This window comes from Pempheris klunzingeri, chromosome 2, assembly GCF_042242105.1.
Source record: "Pempheris klunzingeri isolate RE-2024b chromosome 2, fPemKlu1.hap1, whole genome shotgun sequence".
In the NCBI taxonomy this organism is placed as follows: domain Eukaryota; kingdom Metazoa; phylum Chordata; class Actinopteri; order Acropomatiformes; family Pempheridae; genus Pempheris; species Pempheris klunzingeri.
Genome location: NC_092013.1, coordinates 27,185,672 through 27,209,574, shown reverse-complemented (window position 1 = coordinate 27,209,574; position 23,903 = coordinate 27,185,672). Strand labels below are relative to the sequence as shown.

At 41.2% G+C, this 23,903-nt stretch overlaps 1 protein-coding gene across 3 annotated transcripts in view; it reads right to left on the bottom strand.

Annotated features, from left to right (window-relative positions):
• Positions 1-23,903, bottom strand: part of nfasca (neurofascin homolog (chicken) a) — an 81,510-nt gene that overhangs the window by 32,650 nt on the left and 24,957 nt on the right. For 2 of the 3 annotated variants that reach the window (XM_070837712.1, XM_070837720.1), the window contains exons 3-16: positions 21,649-21,822; positions 16,798-16,815; positions 15,006-15,111; positions 10,094-10,290; positions 9,634-9,756; positions 7,697-7,867; positions 7,280-7,327; positions 3,766-3,877; positions 3,450-3,634; positions 3,238-3,369; positions 2,634-2,777; positions 2,119-2,230; positions 1,781-1,947; positions 974-1,121 (exon numbers count right to left, since the gene is read on the bottom strand). In XM_070837712.1, the coding sequence (XP_070693813.1) occupies positions 974-1,121; positions 1,781-1,947; positions 2,119-2,230; positions 2,634-2,777; positions 3,238-3,369; positions 3,450-3,634; positions 3,766-3,877; positions 7,280-7,327; positions 7,697-7,867; positions 9,634-9,756; positions 10,094-10,290; positions 15,006-15,111; positions 16,798-16,815; positions 21,649-21,742 (1,757 nt within the window). In that variant the 5' untranslated portion in view covers positions 21,743-21,822. The remainder of the gene's footprint in view (positions 1-973; positions 1,122-1,780; positions 1,948-2,118; positions 2,231-2,633; positions 2,778-3,237; positions 3,370-3,449; positions 3,635-3,765; positions 3,878-7,279; positions 7,328-7,696; positions 7,868-9,633; positions 9,757-10,093; positions 10,291-15,005; positions 15,112-16,797; positions 16,816-21,648; positions 21,823-23,903) is intronic. The other variant, XM_070837729.1, reaches the window with a different exon arrangement.

The window sequence follows — 23,903 nt, the reverse complement described above, 5'->3', positions numbered from 1 at the left end:
AAGTATCTTGAGATAACGCTGTTGTGAATTGGCACTATATAAATAAAGATTGATTGATTGATTAAAACCTTATTTTTGGGAAGACTAGACAAGAGAGCATTACACTAGCTCATTCTGTTAGAAAAAGTCTTGTCTTTAAAAGAGATTTTTGTAATTCTTAGTAGTTGTTCAAGATGAAATAATGCTGATGCAGTTATTGCCTTGATGTGGCTGCTGAAGCAGCTCTCTAACTTGCGTTTTTGTCTTTATAGCTCTGGAATCCAGCTATGCATTTTTTCCTCCTTGTTGCCTTATACAGTGATTTCTATCTCCTCTTTACTTAATTGAAGGAGATTCAATTGCATCCAGCTATTTACTGGCTCAGAGGTACAGCATGTCGCCCACCAATCAATTTGCAAATTGCTCCCGAAGCTGTGCTTCTGTGTGAGTTTGTGCGAATTAGTAGTTTCCTCCTGATCACAGATTAGCAACCTCCCATCACTGTATGAATCATGTGTTAATGGGTGAATGTGAACGCAGTGCTAAAGCACTTTGAGTGGTCGATCAGCCTGGAAAACCGCTTTACAAGTATAGCGCTAAACAAGTACAAGTCCATTCCCTATCCATAGTGACTGTAAGGGATCATAATCACTTGATGAAAGAGCCACATAAATCTAAATGTCGTCTGCAAAGCTGTGATAACCAATGTTACTGTCATGTATGATTTGACCTAGAGGGAGCATGTACAGGATGAATAATAGAGGCCCAAGAATGGAACCTTGGGTGACTCCACAAGTCATGGTGATTATCTCACCAGATAATAATAAAAGACAACTAAAAAATAAACCACAATCAATTTTAAAAAACAAAGCAATTTCTTTGGAAAACCCGCTTCTCTGGGTGGAAGGACTGGGACATGGCAGTTGGTGTTTTGACAGATGCACGAGAGATGTTTTAGAGTCAGTTAGCTGTCAGGTAGAGTAGGTGCTGTTACCTCCATCCCAGGTAGAGAGGCTTGTCATCCTTCATCCAGGCCACAGTGATGGGCAAGCTGGGATCAGACTTCACTTTACAGTCAAAGCGAGCCGTAGAGCCCCTGATGGCTGACTGGTGCTCCGGGGCTCGAACTATTCGAGTTGGTTCTGAGATGGAGTGAGGTTGAAGACGAACACATACACACACATGCACATACTTCATGAACTTTCATATTTAGATGTATCAAGAAAAATCAGTGAAGGGTGAAACTGATGACTGACATCATACACCACGCATACATTAATATGACTCTAACGCCACATGACTGTTATGCATAGTGCATAGCATCTGCCCACGGTGAAATGACTTTACTCTCATCACAATCACCTAAAAATGTCATCCTTACATTTGCATTGGTAACTCTGTTGTAAGAGACGAGTGAAAAAAAATTTAGCTTTTTTGGTGATTTTTGAGGATTTCTACTTGCCATTGACATAAAATATATTAAAATATATAAAATATACTTAGTTCTGTTTCAGATATATCCATCCTAGCTGTTTCAGTTTGAATACAACTGTTACTCTAAGAAGATAAGGCAATTTAATTGGTATAAAGGCACAAGAGGTTTAAATACAATCCAACGGTGCAGGCTGTTTGGCACAAGGAAAGGAATAATTTCATATTTACCATGTTTCATCTTTCATACACAACTCTATGACATGTTTCACAGTCATAGAATGTTGTCAAAATCTCTTAGATCATTGTGAGTTTGGATGCAACAGGATGTTTTATATAGTCTGAGTCCAGTAGTGATGTAATGTCTGACCTTTGACCTCCAGGCGGACCTGGTTCTCAGCTTTTCCCAGGATGCTGCTGGCCACACAAGTGTAGGTGCCCTCATCCTCTGCTCGGGCCCGTTTGATCTCTAAGGTGCCGTTGATGTAAACACGATACTGACCACCGTCCAGTCCACTGCCCTGTCCGTTCTTAAACCTACACATGTAGACAAATGGACATGACCAAAAAACTGAAAATGTGCACTGACAAATTCCGTAGGTTTTGGTTTATGAATTCAGTGTCTTACTCAAGAACACATGGATGAAGTTTAAAGAGGATGATGCCAAAACCAGTATTTTTGGATATAAGAAAACATTAGATGCTCACCAGCGTAGCTCCGGCAGAGGGGAACCAAAGAAGGGACAGTCAAGGAAGGTGCGGTTGTTCTCAACGACTTTAATCAGCTGGTTTTTGGGTCCCAACATCCTCGGAGGCATGTCTGAAAAGAGAGGGACACCGAATCACATATTTAGTCCATCACTTTTGTAAACTGTTGCAAGATCTAAAGGTGTCAATCAAATCACGATAATCAAAAAGTGATCTGGTTTGATGAAGCCAACATTTGATGCGTCATAAAAACTTGCATTTTACCCCAACAGTTCTTTTTAACAGTGTAGATTTTGCAGTCAAGTAGCTGGAAAAGCACAGGTATTATTAACTTTTCTGACATGACATGTCAAAATGTCTTCTGGGAAATCACTTAACCAATAAAGAGATATGTGTGTAAAATTTCAACTTAGTTAGCAAGCTAATACATCAAAGAGTCAATTGGTAATATAGGTTCTGACAGTGGTAAATGCTCTGTTTGCATTTTGAAATCAACCTCCCCTTCTGTGTCTCACCGAGGACGCTGACGAAGGCGTTGGCCAGCAGATAGCCGTGCTGGTTGGATGCGTTGCACTGGTAGACAGAGCTGCCTCCTATCTGCACTGAGCGAAAGATGATGGTGTCACCCAGCACCTGTCTGCTCGGGTTGAGGGGAGAGCCTGGGGTCAGGGGAAGGGGAAGAGTGGTGAAAGAAGGGAAAGACAGTGATTAGAACAAAAGAAAAATAATCAAAATGAAACCATTTGCAAGTGGTGGGGGGCTAGAGTTTTGACTCTCAGTCTTGACTGGCACTTTAATAGTTAAAAGCCCCAAATATAGTAGATCAGTGTTATCTGTTATATCTGATTATCACTATTGATACTACAACATAAATATCTCCTACTTTTCCATTAGGCTGAGCCTGATGAATGGAAGCTGTTTATGAGGTCCGCATTCATGAGATTTGATCATGGTTACGAGAATCTTAAGGGTCACAATCAAAATGTCATGTTTAACGTAACATAACTTAAAAAACAGTTTCGCCTTCAGTTTAGCCAAACAAGCTTAGCTGACAAATGTTATAGCTCACAAACGTATTCGCTTGTTAGCAGCAAGAAAACAAGTATTAGCTATACATACTGTCTATAGGCTGTCCGTTGATCAGCCACTGGATGTTAGGTTTAGGGTTGCCGTTGGCCCGACACACTAGGCGCCCATTCTCATCTGGGGCCAGCACCAGGTTTGTAGGTTTGTCCAGCCAATAAGGAGCCGCTGTGAAACAGGGAGTCAGGTTAGCATGATAGACTCACATACACTGTTGTAGAAAAACATAGCTACTGTAGCTTTCTCACCTTTGACCTGAACAAAGATGGAGTGGCGTATGCTGCCAAAATGATTGTTGGCCATGCATACGTATTCCCCAGCATCCTCCTCTGACACGTTGACAATCTTCAGTGTCTTGTTGTAGTTCTCAAACTTCACTTTCCGTCCTGGCAAGTCCCCACCCTTCTTGAACCACTTGATGGTGGGTGTCGGACTGGAGCAGAGGGGCAGACAGAGGAGAGACATGACACCTATGAGTGGCTTTGAAATGACATATGTAGACTTAGCAGTAGTCACTACAATGAATGTTTTCATCTTATTGCGTGTGTGTGTGTGTGAGCTCACAGTCCAGCAGCAATACACTCCAGTAGCAGTTGCTCGTCTCGTAGCACCATTTTGGTGCTCTCGCTCCCTGAAGGTGAAAGGAAGGTTGGCGTGGACTCGGCTACTTTACGGCCTGCAGATGAGACACAATAAGGGGTTAATACACGCACGCGCACACCAGAAAAGATTCAGAATCAAATCCAGGAGCGCTGCAGTGTATCTTTGTACCATGACTCACTTCCTACAAGGAGCTAAACATCCTTTTTGTAGGCACTGCCACATAAATCTAACACTATTATTCTGATCATTTCCTTGTGGCTGTGTTCCATCTCCGCCAGGCTTTGGCTCACTCTGCAGGCTCCTGTGAGGCCAAAGTAGCCTGTAAACGGGTTTAACACCCTCTGGCTTCTCTCACAGGAAGACATTAAGAGATGCAGAAACAACAACAGGGTCATTGATCTTGTTTTATGTTTGCCAAGCGAACAGAGATAGCAAAGATTGCAAATGAAAGCTTAAATAAAGCAGCTGATAAAACTTGCCAAGATTTTCTGCTGTAATGAGATTAGTCTAACAATACACTGAAGTATATTTAAGGTCACATACTTGATGGCATTAGTCTTCAACCCCATGTTAAACCTTCCCTTAGGGTTTGGCTAAAGCAATAAGACACAGTAGCATTGCACAGTAGCAGTAGCACTGCCAAAACTAGAGCATTTAGAACAGACCCTAGTTTGGGCTTTCAGGTTGAAAGGCCTTTTATAAGACCACACATATAGCACAACGGCTCAGAGGGAGAAGGAATGATAAACATTTATTTTCAACCAAATTCAAATGAATCAAACAGTCAGTTCAGCTAAGCTGTCTGGGATGTGACCAAACTGCCAAGTGCTGTCTTTGTTTGCATACTACAACACCCACACGTATGTGGCATCTTAATCAGGCATGAAGTTGAGCATAAACTCACTTGTCCTGTTTTATGTACAGTAAAGAGTCAAACACCTTTTCTCACTTCCTCATAAGTGTTAAATATTCTGTTATCTGTCTTTTGGACATTTGGACATAAAGTGAAACTTGTTGAAAAATATATAGTATTGCTCAAGTTAGTTTATTTCAAGTGCTTTAATCCCGCCTACTGTAGCTGCAGTTCATTATTGTTCTGGACATTTGAATAATTTAAGGTTAATTTATAAACACTTAATTATTTTCATGGAATAAAAAATATTTTTTAAAACTTTCTTTATCCGGAGGTCAAATGAGAGTAAGCACACCTGACACGTAGCTAATAATCCCTTATTGCAAAGGAAAGCTGTGTGTGCACAACTAAGAATGTATGATAGGTCCAGGAAGTCAGTCTTAATGTAAACTGTGACGGATGTTACATGGAGCCATTCTCCTTCATCTTCTCTAAAACATTCAGTCAGACTTCATCATTTTCTGAATACATTGTTGTCATAACCAACAGCAGTGATGGCCAAACTTATGAAAATGAGTCTAAGTCTAAGGTTTAATAAAACACAAGTATCCTTTAAATGCTATACTGCAATACTAGTTTCAATGGCAAGAATTTGGAGTTGGTGTGTTCATTAATTCTGTGTCATTCTGCATAGAGTTCAAAAGGTCTAGGGCTGAATTGTACTACATCCACTTGTATGCAGCATTGGAAACAAATTGCAGATTGTTTGATCATTACTTAACAGATCTAGACTGCACATTTCTAGTCCGATCCAATCCCAACACAAATGCTGTTAACACAGTCAGCAGAGAGCTGCAGCCTGCTGAGCAGTGCGAGGGATTAAATTAGCATTAGCCTCCTTTGTGATGCAGATATATATGGAATTAAAGCATCTGTTAGCAGTTAGCTTCTCCTCTGGCCGGTAAACAGACAGGAGTGGGTCAGGAGGATCTGTTACTGTGGGGGAGAAGTAGAAGAACAAGAGGAGGAAGCATATCAAAGAAAAAGGCACTGAAGGTAAGTGGTAACAAAGGTCAAAGTTCTTATGTACCAAATCACTATGTAACGGCAGCTATGGCATGGCTATGGCTTCCTAGGATACACTGCAGCTTTGGACCCCCCTCCACCAACAATAAAGGTTTTTTATTTCTGTGTGCATTCATATGAGATTAGTGATACAGTAGCTACAGTAGCATGTGTGCATTAGAGTGTGTTGGAGTGGTTGTGTGTGAGCATTTGGACAGCCTTTACGCTACCTGTCACTCCCCCACACTCACACAGAGATGTGTTTGCAAGCAGAAGTAGGAGGCAGCCAACCTTATTTCCATGCATACATGACTATTAATGACCGCAGCATGAGTCCAGACTGAATATTCATCATGTGACCTAATCCTCCTGTGTGCTGGAGCCTCGGCAGGGTCTTCAGTCCCACTGGGCCTCAGAGCAGCCAGTCTGGTCTGTAACAAGGAGCATCTTTGCCCTTAGGGACATATCCCATCTTCCCAAGGGCTTCAATGCCTCCTCAGCTAAGCAAATGGCACATATGCTGCCATTTTGGCTAATCTGTTCCCTCCAGCTATGGGCTCAGTCAGTAGGTGTATTGCATGATGAATATACAGATGCAATTCTCTATGTGCAATATACTTGAATTAAGAGTTAATTACTGTATGTTTATTCATCACATGTGATCATTTAACACTGATTGAAAGGTGGAATAAACAGATTATGGACACAGTGTGTGTCAGGGTCAGAGACATGTTGGTTTGTCTTAGTTAGTCAAATCTGGTCCTTTTGATTTGATATTTAACAAACAGCTGACTGACTGACTGATTAGGATAAACTGGGTTGTGCTGCAACACTTCATACTGAATCGTTTCTGTTGTTGAGAGTTGTGTTAGGAAAAAACAAAAGATGTGATTAAGGAGGAATTTTGGACAAGGAATGGCGAAACCTAAATATGCTGCATGTAGACACAAAATAACAACAGCTCCAGTCAAAAGAAAAATCTGTATCCACTGCAAAAAAGGTGTAAACCATGGTCTGCAGGGTCCGACTATGCCTCACTAGTTTTTAAGAGTTAATACAATGTTCAACCATGAGCGATCATGACCACTTCTCAAGTCTTGAAATTCAATTCTCAGACACTGATAGAGGATAAACTGTGGTTTAAAGACAAATTCATCAATGTTGTGAAACAGCCAGTATGTTCTTCTAGTTTGAAAATGGGAAGGAAAGGCCACTGAAGGCCCGGTAACCAGTAAAATGTGTGACTGTGTGAATGACAGAAGCGAAAATAATCCTTTTCAGAGCCTTTCTATAATGATATTTTCATGGCATTAAAACCAATGCTTACTGAGCCATTATACTACTGAAAATAAACTTTCAGTCATGAACCCATACTCACTTTTCCACAGGAAACCACACAGCGAATTCTACAGCTGTAGAGAGCAGTTAGGAGGTTAAGTGTGCGTCTAAAGTCAGTCTGAGGTGAGTGGATGAGTTGAGCGTCACTGAGCTAGCAGGTTAGTGTGCTAGCCATGTTACTGTAGGACATGACTAAGGACCTGACAGGAAGTGACTCACCACCATAGGGGTCAGTGGCATTGTAAGATGTGTCATTATACGGCTCCTCTGAAAACACAGGCACACACAGTGGCTCATCAGTCCACACACAAACACATTCACAGACCCTTATGACACACAGGCGTGTTGAATATTGAATAAACCTGAAAGAAATGATTTGAAATTATTTTAAGATCATCCAACATTTCATTGTTTTCTCTATTCTGCAGAAACCTGAGGAAAAGTCACAAAAGGTTACAGCTTCACGCATCTCATGTCATATCATGACATCACCTCTAGATGGGGACAAGTCATGTGGCATGGATCGATGTGTGATCGAAACATGTAGAGCAGGATCATACACTGTTACCACGGTGGCTCCTATTGAATTCATTACTACATTAACTTGAATGTTTTTTGTGTGCATCGTCTACTCACTGGTCAGAACTTTGAGCGTGAAGGGGTTCTTCTGCTGGATGGTGTGTGTGAAGAGGAAGCGAGCGTTGCAGCTGTAATCATTGTGAGTGTCTTTGGCCAAAACGTTGGAGAAGTACAGGTCTCCGTTCAGACCCATGGATACTCTCTTATCCTGAAGGATTGGAGTCATTGCTGGAGGACACAGATGGCAGTGGGAAATGGAAAAAAGGAATGAGAGGAAGGTAATGAAAGTACATTACCACAGATGACTTGGACAGTAATTTTTAATGTTAGACTTAAATAGAAGCTTCACCTTGGATGAGTAATGAAACAAGACTTGTGCTGAACACGCATCATTATTGCTGGGAATATTATAGCTCTGATTTTGAAGTCACTTTATCGTATGGGTGTGTAATGCCCAAAATGTTTCCTAGAAAGTTACCTGTGTTTGGAGATTGATCCATACTAGGGACTAAAGATCTGGATATCTTGCCACAACCTTATGGAAGTACAATAGCAAACTGTAGTAACCCTTTTATTAAGCAGACCTATTTCGACTAAAGCTTACATAAAAATTATATATCATGATTAGAACCACGCCTCTGCAGTGTTCGTGTATCTTGACTTTAGTTGGCCACCGTATTCTTGTCTGAAACAGAGCCCAATTTTGTTCGTAAAATAATCTCATGCTACCATCACAAGCTCATTTCTCACATCTGGTGTCAAAGGCTAAAAAGGTCATGTTTTAAATACCGAAGCAAAGATCCCTTTAAGGCCAACAACTAGCTTGTGGATTGTTACACGCATATATCTTCACATACAAATCAGTTCAAGTTAGCTCTGGCGACCCGGCTGATGTGTCGTCCTACAGTCGCTACAGGCAAACGTTAACTTGCAGCACATCCACACACACATCCAGACAAACCGTCATCCACACTCCGCAACTGCACCAACTGACGCGAGCCGTATGGTTGTCGAGACAGTGCCCCGGGACCAATCAGCAGCTGGGCCAGCAGTCCCAATCATGCGATGGCGTGTCTGGGCTACTTGACACACTGATATGATGTACTGTGCTTGATATGAGTGTGTATGTTAGTGTGTGTGTGTGTCATATAGGCTTTCACTGGGAGGCTGAGGTTAACATAAGGTGTAAGGAGCTACAGCTGCATCTATGTTTTATAACTGGGAAGGAAATCAAGTAACTGAAATGTTTTCCTCAAACATGTTCAGGTACTAAACAGTCTTTGATATATTGAAATGAATTGCTTATTTTAACCAATGTTATGGTTGTTTAACTTAGGTGATTGTTACTTTGCTGTCTTGATATGGCTGTAAAACAGCTTCTGGTTGGATATGAGTTCTAACACATGCACACACATACCCACATGCACATATACATGTAATCCACTTTGGAGAAGTACAATGCAATGCAATGGTGAGAGGTGGTGAGAAGTCTCCTAAAAGCTTCTGAGAGGGACAAGAGCATGAGGGATAAAAGACTAAATCAATGCTTAGAGGTCCCCGGAGACAAGCTGCTATATAATAAAGTCTGCCTCTAGATAACATGAAAGATAGACCTCTACCCTATAATAAAAGTGAAATGTAATATATAAAATAAAACCTAGGCGTAATTCTTTGGGGATTGTCATCCCCAAAAATGATGCAGTCAGCTTCCAGTCTAATCAGGTGCTCGGTTAAAAGGCACAATTCATTTAAACAGAGCTGTATTTGTTTGAAATGCCAAAAGGGTCAAAATTTATGACATAAAGTCGTCACCCACTGTCACCATAAAAATATTCTCATATCTCCCAATCTCTCCACCAAAAGATGATTAAAAACTGCACCTGATAATGAACGATAGTGTCATTTTTACTGGCTAAAAAAACTCAGCAGGACCCACAGATAAAACACACAGAGAAATATACTCTTGTGTATAGACGTGTGTAATTGGTGCTCACCGCTGTTCATCCAGAAGATGAACGGAGGAGGCAGGCCTGGTGGGGGGTTGCAGGGTAGAACCAGCGGGGAGCCTTCAGTCACCATCACTGGCTCCAGCACCTCTTTAGGCCACAGGGGAGCCTCTGAAGGATGGGGACGGGGGGAGGACAAGGGGGAGGGACAAGAGTTTTAGTCAGACAAGGTTGAGACTTTGTTCACCAGACAAAATACATGCAAAATTCTCATTAACTGTTACTGTTAGTTCATCAAAGATGATTGATTGCATTGGCAAAATGTGACAAAATGTAGCACAGTCACATCACTAGATGCACTGAAGGAAAATGTCACCATAGTTTTCTGTTTCTTTTCATCTTTCCTATACAAGACTCTATAATGTTCTGAAAAGATTTCTTTGTAGCAAGTTATAATATCTTAGTTTGTCCAGATATTGTGTAATATCGTGTTCTTGTGTAGTCTTACTGGAGACCCGGAGCAGGATTTTGTTGGACAGAGCCACTCCAAATTCATTATTGGCAAAACACTGGTACTCTCCTTCGTAGTCCTCTGGTCGGCCGCCACTACGGAAACCGATCTCCAGAGTTCCCGAGCGTTTTCGCATGGTCACCCTGGGATCCTTCCCGATGTTGAAAAACTTTCCGTTCCTTCGCCATGAGAACCTAAGCCAGAAGAAAACAAATCAAAGTCCTCTTATTTTGAGTTTGATACAGTCTTTCTGGTGACATACAACTTTTAATGTCTTGTCAACAGCCTTCTTACCCCAGAATCCACTATAATCACAGGACATCTATATGAGGCAGCTAACAAACATCAGAGTTGGCACAATGGAAACTAGCTCCTTCCTCCCATTTGCATTACAACGAACCATCCAACTCAGCACATATGGATATCCAAAAGAGTTAACTAATGTCTGGAGGAAATTGGAATGGTGGTGTGAACTCAAGCAGGGGAAGGTTCTAAAAACATTTCCTGCTTACAAATATATTCCCAAGCAAAGATACTAACATGGCATTATAACAAAGGCAACAAACTCAGCACTTCCATTACAACAGCTATTTCACAATGAAACTCCCAGAGCTGCTCAATCCCTCCCATTCCTGGTGGGATTTTAATTTGAAACATCTGCAGGAAAAGAGTGAACTTGTGAGACAGAGTTTTAATGAAAACAGTGTTTCTGTTAAGAAGAAACTCAGAGCTGAGAGTAGTGAGCACGATATGACTCTGTTGTTTTGCTAATGTAATTAATCAATAATACAAAGGACATGTAGTTTCATGTTAATGGGCTTATACATGTTGTTTAAGAGGAGACAATAAAGGCAGAGGAAGCATGGCAAAGGTTTTCTTGGCATGAGCTTATGCCCACTGGGCTATCACAATGTTAACATGGACTCTTAATTGTCTCAACAACCGGAAAATGTGAAAGTCCCTTGCTTGTCATATGGTTGCCATCTTACATTACTCAACTGGCACATGACAGCAGCACAAAAATCTACCAGACCACATGCTCTCCATGTGCATGTAATAGTACTGTAGCTTAATCCTGTTCCATGTGGTGTTTCCAGAGGGCTCCCTGATTAGTGAAGAACACTGCACATGCTTACATAACCCGCCTCTATTTTTAGTGATGAGCGAGGATTTACAAAAGACGCTTCCTGTCATTTTTAGGAGTTACAGTGGAGCTGGGTTTGTTTGAGGTGCATTGCGGTCCAGAACCTGAACAATGGACCACTATTGAAGCAATGGAGGCCAGAGCTGTGTGTGTGTGTGTGTGTTGTGGCGTGTGTTGCGTAGTGAGAGACTGATTGCGAGTGAATAAGTGAGCGATCCCTTTCGCTGAATGTTTCATGAGCATGAATAGTCAACTGAGTGCATTATTGTAGCACAATGCCTGTCCTGGGAAGGGGAGAGCCAGTATGTGAGTGCCTTATTGTGAGGTTGTGTAAGTGTGTGTGTGTGTACACAAGAATCTGGGTGAGTGTGCGTGTGAATGTGAGTGTGTATCTTACGTAAAGCCAATCTGTCTCCAAATAAACAATGTACCACTGTCCTGAGCTGGTCATACCCCCAGTGATGTAACCACTGGAGACCCAGTGTGTGTGTGTGTGTGTGTGTGTGTGTGTGTACATGATTGGGTGTACATCACAGCAGGGTTTTTTTTACTGTGCCTTTGTGTGTGTGTGTGTGAATACATGTTTGTGTTTGTGTAGAGCCAGAAGAAGAAAGGAGGAAGAGGAGAGAGGGAAAAAGTCTGAGAATGAGAAAGATTAGCAAGAGAGGGAGAGAGAGAGATACAAAAGCAAAGCTATAGACTAATCCACCAGCTGATTTATGCTCTAGCTTTAGTGCCACTATTGCTGTGACAATAACCGTGAACACAGTTTCACTAACTGTGGAAATATAGATGTTTAGACTGACTACAGTCATTAATAACCTGATTCTTGTATTTGCTTCTCCAAAAAATCATGAACATATCACATTTGTCTGACCCCCGAAGGACACATACTCTGTAACGACACCGTGCTTTGTCGCCAGCAAAACTACATTTTTACACTATTTACACTAAATTTGCTAGATTCCAATTATACAATAAATGAACAAACTTGTAATCCTGGTTTCTTGCTTGTATCAGATGATATACGCAATGTAATAAAGATCTAAAACATGAAATCGTAAAGAGTAGAATTTACTACCCATTACTTGTTTTTGAAGGATCATTTCACAGATTAATTAGAATAAAAGTGACGCCATTAAGCAGAGACTTGTTTGATTTCATGTTCTGTTTGATAATTCAGGTTAGTTTAGGGTTTGATAATGTTGATAATAAGGTTGATAATGGTACATTCGAGGAAGCTGGTTTTGGTGATTCTCGTGCAAAAAAATGAATGTATTTTAGAACTTGGCTACATCTAGATTACATGTAGCCTATGATTCAATCAGGGCTTAGGGTGAGTCCAAGACACGCTCAAAAAGCATTTTTCCCATACACAATCATTGGAAAAGGAGCTGTTGTAGAATGGTAAACACATTGATTTGAGCATCAGACACCTCAGAAATTTCAGAGCAATCAACTGTATCTCCTGTAAGGTATTTCTGTATCACATTATAATACATTATATTTCAAAAACTGTGCAAAAGCAGTATTGGACTCCTTTACTACATTTTTTATAGCAGTTACTGCTACTGTTTTCTGATTTCTATGGGCACAACATCTTCCAGAAAACAAGAACAACAAATTAAGTTTAAACAAATTATGGGAAGACAGAGAGGGCTGATTGAATTCACAGCAGCTGGAGCAGACAGCCAGAAAGTGAGGAGTGATGGAGATAATGGAGGGATAATTTGGGGGGTAGTGGAGGATGAGAGAGAGAAAGAGAGCAGCAAAAAAGCACAGCAGACCACTTGTCAGGTTAAGGTTGGAGAGGGCAGGCAGACAGATGTCACACTGAGTTTATAGGGTTGTTAGAAGGCAGGAAAGAGGCTTTGGGGTAAGACTCCATTCAGCTGAAGGGGAAGAGGGTCATTGAAAAAGGAAGGGTTGGCTGAGGTGAAAATGTGTTATTGTGTGTGTGAGAGAGAGAAAAAGACAGACAGAAGGGGACAGAGTGGCAGTGGAACACATCTGAGTGGCACTGTCACTCCTCATAAGTCTCACTGCCGGAGAGAGAGAGACAGGGATGGATGGAGAAAGAGAGGGAGGCAGGAGGGCAAGGAGACACTAAAGACAGACAGATAAGGGTGACAAAAGGCAGCAGAGGAGAGAAAAGAAAGCGAAACCAGAGACAATGAGCCTGAGTGAAAAGAAAGAATGATAGGAGTAGGAGTGAGAAGAAGAGGAGGGTAGAAAAATGTGTCAGGACTGCTGCCCCCCCAATCAGCATCACATGAGTCTTCCCCTGGACTGCTTTGTCCTCAGCTGTGCTGCATTTTCCTGATGACTCTCCAGCTGTGTCTGATTGGTGCTCACAGTCTGCCGCCTGTCAGTTTGTCAAGGTGACATGTCAGTCTTAGTCTGTGTTTTCCACACTGGTTTCTAAGTTACGAGCAGAACTTTCTTACCGAGTGGTAAGCTATTTTACATTTATTAACTTTGCCATTCAAGTATCCTAATTTGATTTCCATTAATGGAAATGTAATGTCTTAAAATAACCTTGATGTCAGCAAGGTTATCTCGGTTTAGGCTGAGAGAGGACAACCTTTTCACAGACAGCCTGGGCTACAATGCACGGTGTGCATTTCCCAGGCAGGGTAGTTGAAAAAGATGCTACAGGGTTATGTTATGGGCAATTTTTGGATGTTTGACCCATATCATGGATAAAAAGTTGGGTTATCACACCATCAATTTTGACATTCTTCTATGTGTCAGGTACCCTTTAAAGGGTTGATTTACCTAGATTAAATAACCTGGTGGTATCTAGTCATACAGATGTTTTGGTGTTAATTTCCCTCCTTTGCCTCTTTTACTCTGGATTATCCACAGAACACACCGTCAACACTTGATATACACAGTGTTTACAGGTCTGTGTATTATCTAATTATGAGGACACTTTTCTGGGACAGAGATGTTGCTGTTGAATTTTTAGATGTTAGTTTTAACTTCTATGAGCACCACAAATGAACTTCACTTTCCTCCAGTGTATCAGGGTGGAGGCCCTTAAACAATCCGCAGGGACAAACCTTCAATATTAAATATGAAATAAAATGCCAAGTTTTGAGCTCCGAGTTTAACCCTTCAGAGTCTGGGGTAAAACGGCGTTTTTTTACTACTTTTCATTTTATTTTTTTCTTTGTGTCTTTCTTTTCAGCACAACCTCACCTATGTGATTCTACAAGTATTTATTTATTTTGACATAATATATGGACACACTATATGTAAAAGTGCAAAAGAAACACAAAATCCGAGTAGGAACTAGTTGGATCTTTGGAGGAGCGGGGGTCTGCGCGGACACCTCCTCTCGTTCGTCTTCACACGCAGCATCCACTTCATCCTCTGAAAGGCGTCTTCCTCAGAATCAGAACGTTCTTCCTCAGATTCAGCATCTTCTAACTCGTAGAAGAGCTGTAGTGCGCGACTTCGGCTCTTCATAAATTTAGTCTTAATAGGCTGATCGACAAAATTCAAACACTTGTAAAAAGTTTGAAGTGTCCGCTTTCCAACAGTCTTTGAATTGAGCACCTGCGTGCTTGTGTCACAGCTTTACATTTTCAAACGTGCGACATGTGACTTTGACACCGTGTGGCGGTCCTAGACTCTGAAGGGTTAAAATAAAATGTTGTGCAGAGGACAAACAAATGTATGCGTGTGTGTGTGTGTGTGTGTGTGTGTGTGTGTGTGTGTGTGTGTGTCTGCGTCTGCGTGTGCAAGTGTACTGCTTACGTTGGCACTGGGTTGCCCTTGGCCTCACACTCAATGATGATGTTATCTCTGGGGTCGACAATGTAGTCCTTCACTGACTGTTTGACTATAGTGGGGGGCTGCTTCACTGTGGGCGGAGGGAGGAGACAGAGAGAAGGTTACAGGACTCAGGTTATGTGGAGATAACAAATACACAAACGCGTGCACGCACACAAACACGATGCTTTGCATGACATCTCAGCGAGTTTACTTCCTCCCTCTTACTTACTTAGTGTACTTACGATTGTTGTATATGTACAGTTGTTCTGTGCAATGAGGAGTTATTACAGACATGTCTGGTGAGCTCACTTTTAGCTTGAGCTCTAACTGAACTGGGTCAGATAATGTGGATAAACTGACCTGTTTTTAGCGGTGCTGATGTGTTCCACAATCTGAGCATTTACTTTGGTGAGTATAATGTTCTTATAACCAATAAAACCAATGGTCACAACAATTGAAATATAACCTATGCTGTGATAAACTGGAGCTTTCCTTCATTAGTGTTAAGCTGATATCGGGGGACCATGCGTGATTAAAACCCATTTTATCTAAGAAGCTACTTAAAATTCAGGGATTTCCACAAAATTCTTTTCTTAGCAAGATGGAGGAAGCTCTAATTAAAGGATAAAGCTGGTGTTAGTCTTTGTTTTTCTTAATGTCAATAATCCCATGAAAAGACAAAAACCAACAATGTGTTAGCCTGTCACTTAATACTTCCACTTCCCCTAAACCTGCTTTACGTTCTAAAATAAATGAAAGAAATAACTAGATCATACTTTCCACCTCCCAGCTGTGCTCAGCCTACTATACATATTTAATGGCTCACTTAAGCCAAACCTCTCCACAGAGCAGAGGCACCACGCAGCCAACATTTCTCTGCCCTTTTGCATTTCTAGCTCACTGAGGCCTGCAGGGCTTTGAATCTAACACTGTTAACAAGCACACACACACACACACTCACACATGCTTTACACACAACACAAGATAACCAGCACTTCAGAGGAGTAGCTGCCTGCTAGATTAAAGGAGAAGCTCGATTCTTTAAAAAAAAAAAAAAAAAGCTCTATGAATGGACTATAAGGATAAATTCCCGTCTAACAGAGATGACAGAGATGAGAGAACAGCTCCCCTCTGTAATTGAGGGGAGCCATTCCAGCTAATCTCATCCACAACTGAAAGAGGACTGGATTATACATAGCCTTCATGTTGCTATGGCAACCATAAGAGTGTTTTTATAGTATGCTTTGGTTGTGAAGAAAGCCAGACTATGAGAGATAATTGGTATGGAAATAACTCTTCAGCTTATACCACATCCTCCAACACTCACTTTCTTTAGCCTCTGAATTACTACATGAATGCTATTACTCTGCTGTATGTAATGCTGGTGCATCTAAGTGTCAAGACATTACTGTATTTCAGATTCACATTAATTATTGTTTCTTACAATAATCTATTGTTCACCATCATTCATTAACAATTGTTATGGGGATTTGATACAAGTGCATGTTTCAAAAATTCACAGATTAAAGAGTGTGTCTTCCCAACATTAGACTGGTCAGAAAATGTGCGTCTCACAGTGTTAGGATGTTTCCTAAATCTATTGTACGAGTGTGTTTTTCTTGTATGGAGCCAGAGGAGACACAATAAATATCAGCTGTTCACTGTGTAATGTCCAGTCAAATTAGTGCTACTGCACCATTACTAGCTGCAGGCTATAAAAGGAGCTGATGGGACAGAAATATTAGCAGTGACATGTTACAAAGTAAGCACTTACGGTCTTGCAGGATCTTTGCTGTTAGTCCGACGTAAAGCCACAGAGAGACAGAGAGAAGGATGGACACATTGTTGTGTGACTGTTAATTGTATTAGAGACATATACATATTTACAATGTACTATACCAAGTACTATGTTACAACTTTGCATATCTATCATGTTAAACTTTGTGTTGTAGCTCAGTGGTTCCCAACTGGTGGGATGAGGTGGTTCACCTCAAAAACAAAAAAATGTTACTGTGAATTGAAGTGAATTTCATCTTGATTTACCATTTCCCTGTTCCTGGGGAGTATCACTGCTGCTGCAGTACAGGCAGACATCAGTATAATACTGAATACATTCAACTTTGTTTTACTCCCATTGCACATAAAAAAGATAAGAATTATGCAGTGAAGTAGTGACGAGTGTTGAAACCCAACTTAAACCACTTTAGTTTTCTTTATCATTTGTTGCGCTGCAGCTGTATCGCCTTGTTCCTTTCATTAGACCTGTTACGTAGATTGAACAATCACTCGCTTGCTGCAGAGCTTCCTGTTTCATTGAGTTTAAAGTTCAGTTGTAGTTAAGCTATTTTAGGTTTCATTTTGTGAAATGAAATTGAAATTGATTAGCATTGTCTCCCCACAGCAAGAAGATTTGTTTCCCATCACAGACAGAATAGATGGATGGAAATAAACTGGATGGGTATAAATAAATTTACATTATGGGATGACCTTGGGCCAGTTGAGAACCACTTTTATAGCTTATAGTTATGTTGTATTTAGTTTATGTAATAAAATTACTGCATTAGTTGTAAAAATGAGAGAGACTACTGTAATCTACAGAATGAAACAGACAAATGATGACTGGAGACTCACCTGTAAGGGGTTCCCACATCAGCAGAGGATGAGCAGTAAGGAGAAGAGAGACAACACACAAGGTATGTTTTAGACTGTACATCAAAGACTGCAACACAGTCACATACTATGTATTTCAACTCCAAATAAATGAGGGGAAGCTGACGCACTATTGTGCATATGATAAAACCACGAGAGTGCAACTTTAACTTCAAGCAGCATACTCGTTTTTTTTATTACCCGGCCAACCCGTGAAATCCCTGACAAAATATAAGACACTAAAGCATGGTGATGAAGCAGTTTGTATTTCCCTCCAGTGATAAGAGCATTTCACATGATAGGATCCACCAGATCTCACTGAGTGGGGGCAATGTGGAGGAGTTTATAAAGTGAGGAGTATACACTGAGGTGGTAACTGTGGTATGGGGAGTTAATTAAATGTGTGCGAGAAAAGATTTTTTTTCATTCTTTAGTATATAGATGTGCATAGTGTAAATGTGTATTACATGTATATTATGTATATACTAATGAGAAATGATTCAACTGGAGCACAAGGTATTTGATTTACATTTAACAGAATATTTTACCAACCAACCAAAATGCTATGTTCATTATGATGGAATGTCTTGTTCTGTTGCAGCTGCTTTGCATTCAGAAAAAGGAAAAAGGGACCAAATAGCTCTTCTGCAGAAATATATGTGCTACAGTAGACAACATTTTCATTCCTTATTACTCGTCTGATATCCTAATGCTGCCCTGTAAATGTACTAAATGCCTGTGCTTGTAGATATTTAGCACTATCAATTACTTGCCAGACCTTCTGTGATTTAAGCCCCCTCCCTGCTGACACACAGAAACACGCATGCACAATGATGACGTGACCCTGTGTCAGGAGCTTGACCTTGAGTTTGCATGACAGTTTCAGATGAGCCTTGATGCATGCTGCGTTCTGTGTGTCCACATGTATGTATGCATGCTCACATCCATGCTGCTATGCACTACGATGTGTTTTGCTTGCGTGAATTTTATATATCCAGTTAAAAATGATGAATTGTGTTTTGTCAGCTACAGTACAACTCATCATATGACCTTTAGATATCATTAAGTAGAGACAGTGTGTGTGCGTATGTTAATGTGTGTGTGTGTGTGTGTGTGTGTGTGTCCTGTAGGGAGAGCACTCATCAATAAAGGTCAAGAGTGCAGTTTGCCATGAAGCAGATAAGGAGACATAAGGCAAAGAGGGGGGGTGGGGTTGGGGGGGGGGGCTTCTCATTCTCTCGACTGAATTAAACCATCAACACAGTTAGGAGAGTGTGGTGCCTTAGTTAGCTCTGACAAAACGCTAGGGAAGAGTCACTAGGGGTTTAACATGTTACATAGCATCAGTTTGCGATTCTAAAATGTGGTGATGTGCATTTGAAAGCTGAAAGATTTATCTCTATCAACTAAATCTGATCAATACATCAACCAAAAAGACACCGGTGGAGTTTAAAATATATATGTAATTCCTAATGGTGCATTTCAAAGACAAACATTAACACTGTTCTTGTCACTGTGTGCAGATACACTGAGAGCTACTTGAATGCGAAAGTCAAGTCAAATGGCTTGAATGTGTAAATATATCTGGCCTAATTCTGCACATCCTAGGTTTGCTTTTTGCTCTGTTTTTCATTAAGAGATTCTGTCATTTCCATTTTGCACCAAAGCCTATGAGAAAAACATAACAAATAAACTGTGTGTTTACACATTTCTATGGTTTGTATTTATTCAAATCTTTGCATGCAATATTACTCATCAAATGCGAAGCACACTGAACAATGAGTTGAATCTACGTAGTGACCAATGTGAGAATATATTTCTGAGAAATAAATAAAATCCCTGCCTGTCAGTTTATCACAGTGTGGCGAATACATCAAGGAGAGGTCACTGGGTTATAAGGGTCTTATCCAAATGGTTTCTGTTGGGCCGGGTGTGTGCATGTGTGTGTGTGCATCAGATCAATAGAGCATCATAAGTCCAGAGTTGAAAGGTCAGGCTTATAAAAAAAACAGAGGGACAGAGAGATGGCGCAATGGGGGGGCAGAGAAATAGAAGACAGAGCAGCTGACAGCTGACTGCTGCGTGTGTGTGTGTGTGTGTGTGTACACCAGGTGTCCTTGGGGTTCCCTCAGTATAAAATCATTTTTCATTGTGCAATTGTGAAACATTCATCTTAGCTGTGAAAAAGGAGATTGTATGTGTGTGTGTGTGTGTGTGTGTGTGTGCGCGTGTGTGTGTGTGTGTGTAAAGAGGAGTGTGTAGTGCGGGTGAGAAAAGAGGAAGGGCATGATTTCTCCCTCTCTCTTTTGTGCTTTTGTTCCAAATTCCCTAAGGAAACCATTTAACAGCAGAATCCAGTCAGGCTTTTATACTTGTCATGATGGACAGGTGTGTGTGTGTGTGTGTGTGTGTGTGTGTGTGTGTTGCAGTATATCTATATGCTATATTAATGTGTGGAATCAATGAATCAATGAAGACCTATCATCTTTGAATTTGCAGTGAGGGAGCCACCCAGGGATATGAAGCAGACAGTTCTCATGATTATCACATGTTAGTGCGATCACTAAATCGTGGCTCTTTATTGTATGATATGAAGTTTAACACTGGCCTATAATGACATTTCTTTTTGTTTACTTTAATTTGAGGTGAAGTTTATTCTTTGAAGGAGGCCTTGAATGAATAGTTGATACCCACAGTTTCCAGTGGCCCATTTAGATTCAGCAGTGCTTAAAAGTGTTATCATTTGTATGTAAAAACGTAGAACTTAAAGAGTTAATTCCAGCAATTTAGTACTGCACTTCCATAAAGTTAAGGGACTATGAAAAAAAGACTGGGAAATATGCACAGCCAGAACGGGTAACTGTTATGCTCACAGAGTAGAGATCCACTGAGTGACCATGTTGATTTCATTGATTAACAATTCCAACAAAGTTTATTAAAACAACAATGTCGTCAGCAAAAGAGAGAAAATCAGCTTTTCTTGTTCTATTATGAATGAAAAGCAAAAAGCAAAATACTGTATGGAGCTGCAGATGCCTGGAGGATACATATAATATATTGCTGATGTAGTTTTATATCACAGCAGTCTCAAAACTACAGTTTTAGCCAATAAAAAATATTACTCCAATAATATTCAATAATAATGACAGTTTCTGACCTGATAGAAATAAAAGTGTTTGTCCTAGAGCTGGATCAGTTATTGTTCAGGTGATTACTCAGATGTCAAGATGTCCCCCCTCAAAAAGCACCTCAAACTACAATCAATCTGTCAGAAATTCAGCCTGATCCTAAAATTAGTCAGTCGGCCAATATAAGGCTACAATCAGGCTTCATTTGCACAGTCTGCCATCTTAAAAAGATGTTATAAATTGGTATTACAGGTGTTGATTCGTTTTTCCTGTGGCATCCGACAGAGCTCCACTGACTGCTTTGCTGCACATTCTCTCTATTTCACAAAGTGTTAGATTCAACAAAACATTTTTAGCTCACATTTTAAAGGATCAAAGTCTCTCAACTGTACACTGACAGGAAAAGCTGCCACAGAAAGAGACTGCATTCACCACTACCTTGTCAAATAAAGGTCAGAGCACAAATATTTGCAGAAACTATTACAAGCAGTGTTTTCTGGGGGCCTGCTCGAGTCTAGCCTTTGTTGTTTGTCATGTGCCTCTCTCCCCCCGCCATGTTTCCTGTTTCCTCATCACTGTAACCTCTCAATGGCTAAAAACATGGTCTAACACACTTGCCACAATTAAATCTACTAAAAGGCAATGACTTTTAACTTGACGAGACAAAGTGGAGCAGCTTCCTAGTTCTATATCAGCAGTACACTGTGACTGAGGACTATTGTGAATCTACAATTGCAAACTTTTTCTGAGCCTTCTATCTCGGCCAGCTTCCCTTTAGTAGTATTTGTATGATCATTTACTGTTACCATATTGGGTTGCGTAGATCTGATGATTGCTGAGTGACTTACGGTCTTGTGGGACTTCGATGGGTGCTGCTTCATGCCACAGTAGCAGCAGTAATGACATGAGAGTCAGGGCTGCATGCCCGCCCTGCCCCAACATCTCTCCCCCTCCGATTGGCCGACCTCGTCCCTCACCTCTCCTGATTGGCTAGAAGGTTCTCCTGACAGCTGGCTGAGGACCTGTGAGCGCAGACACAGAGACAGAGACAGATGGTTATGATGAGCATAGCGTAGTAGACCGTACAGTATGTACAGTATAAACTGTTCGCGTGAGTAGTTGTATATGTATTCTGGCACGAGACTGTGTGTTGACTCTGGCCTACATTCACAGCTGAGTCCCCGTGTGGCTCCTCAGAGAGCAGCCTCGAAACAAAGCCAAGGAGAAGCTATGAGGCATTAATTCTTCAAGTGAGATCAGGCTCTAATCACAAGCTGCCTCACAAAAAACGTGGAATGGTTTGAATTATTTACACCAGAAATGACAATGATAGAGAATGGATCACCGAGATCACATCATCATTCAAATGTCTTTGCTACTACTGCTATTGTTTAAACTTTCAGTTACAAAAGGGCATCTAGAGACTCCACAAGAATTTCGACGAAAAAAGCAGCTGATGCTTCAACATTCATTTGTTTCATGGCGTTAACATCTACAGTGACAAACACAGTTATTACTGTCTTTGGTCAAATACTTGTTGGTCAAAATGTCCTTTCTATTGTGTGTCTTTTTATAGGTTTTTAATTGTGTGTGCCTTTTGGTCTTGATATCTGTCTTCCCAGTATTCTTCCCACATGATCTCTGTGAACATTTAAATGCTGCATTCATATTCAGAAATGGTAAACGGACTACAGCTTTATAGCTCCTTTCTAGTCTTTTCAGCCGCTCGAGGCGCTTTAACACTACGTTCTCCCATTCACATACTGCTGGGAGGTTGCCAAGCCTGTCACCAGGAGGGAACTGCTCATCCACACACACTCAAACACTGAAGCAGTTTGGGGTTCAGCGCCTTGCTCACGGACACTTAAACAGACTAGAGGAGCCGGGGATCGAACCGCCGATCTTCCAATTGATGGATGAGTCTCAAGTTCTTAACTTATCTTGTCAATTTCCTGCTGTCAAACTACAAATTGCATTAGACATAAGGGGAAGCATTCTACCTGTAGCGGTAGCTTCTTGTTTGTGCCATCCCAACTCCACCAATTACATACTTCCTTGTCTTTTGCCCAAATTAGGGCATTTCTGGCTTCAGTAACTGGCAAAGAGGACACTAAGTGGTAACTCTGTACAGAGGCTTTGGATTGACCCTGCAGAAACTTGTAGGCCAGTGACAACATGGGCACTTCATGTTTTTCTACCCTCAGTTATCTAAACTCTTCCTCTTGCCACATTATTCAGCAGCCCACAAGCCAAAGATTTCTAATTTACTCCCCACCAGCTACACATGACAGCCAGGTCTGTGTACTGGCAACCATACCAGGACCACCTGCCCACTGTTAATCCCTGCCCCTCATGCTGCTATCCCCCACCAGGATCAATCCTTCAGTCTGCTTCAAATCACACCAGAGCTCAAAGCTATGTCAACAGGATAGGTTTTTAAAAATCAGGGGGTAGTATGGGGGTGGGTGTTTACCATAAGGTTGTCATTTCAAATCTGGGAAAATGAGGGAGGAGAATGTGACATAACACAAAAGACTGTAGGGGTGCTGAGGAGGATTCTGGCTCTCTTTTTAAACTACGAGTTGTGCAATAAGAGACTGATTTCACAACAGAGGGGACACAACAGCTTTTTGGCTTGAGGGCAGTAGTCAGATTTCCCTAAAACCTGCAAACACCTACCACACACACACACACGCACACACACACACACACACACACACATAAACACACACACATTATGCATAAACCATCTGGTGGTATGTTAATCCAACACTATTCAACTAAATAGCTAATCTGCCCCTGGGGAGCTGATACCCAACTATTGGCTGGCATGAGGTGCCAATCACACACACACACACACACACACACACACACACGCACACACACACACACAAACAACATGCATGGATGCAGATGCTCAGGGAGGTACACTACATGGTCACACATGGATGAAGACACACCCAATACACCCTCATTCCACGCAGCAAACATGCACACACACACACACACACGTACAACACACATATCTCTGCAGCCCAGCTGTTGTGACACCTGACCGACATCACCCCGTTTCTCTTAATTACTGAACTCTTTTCAGCACACA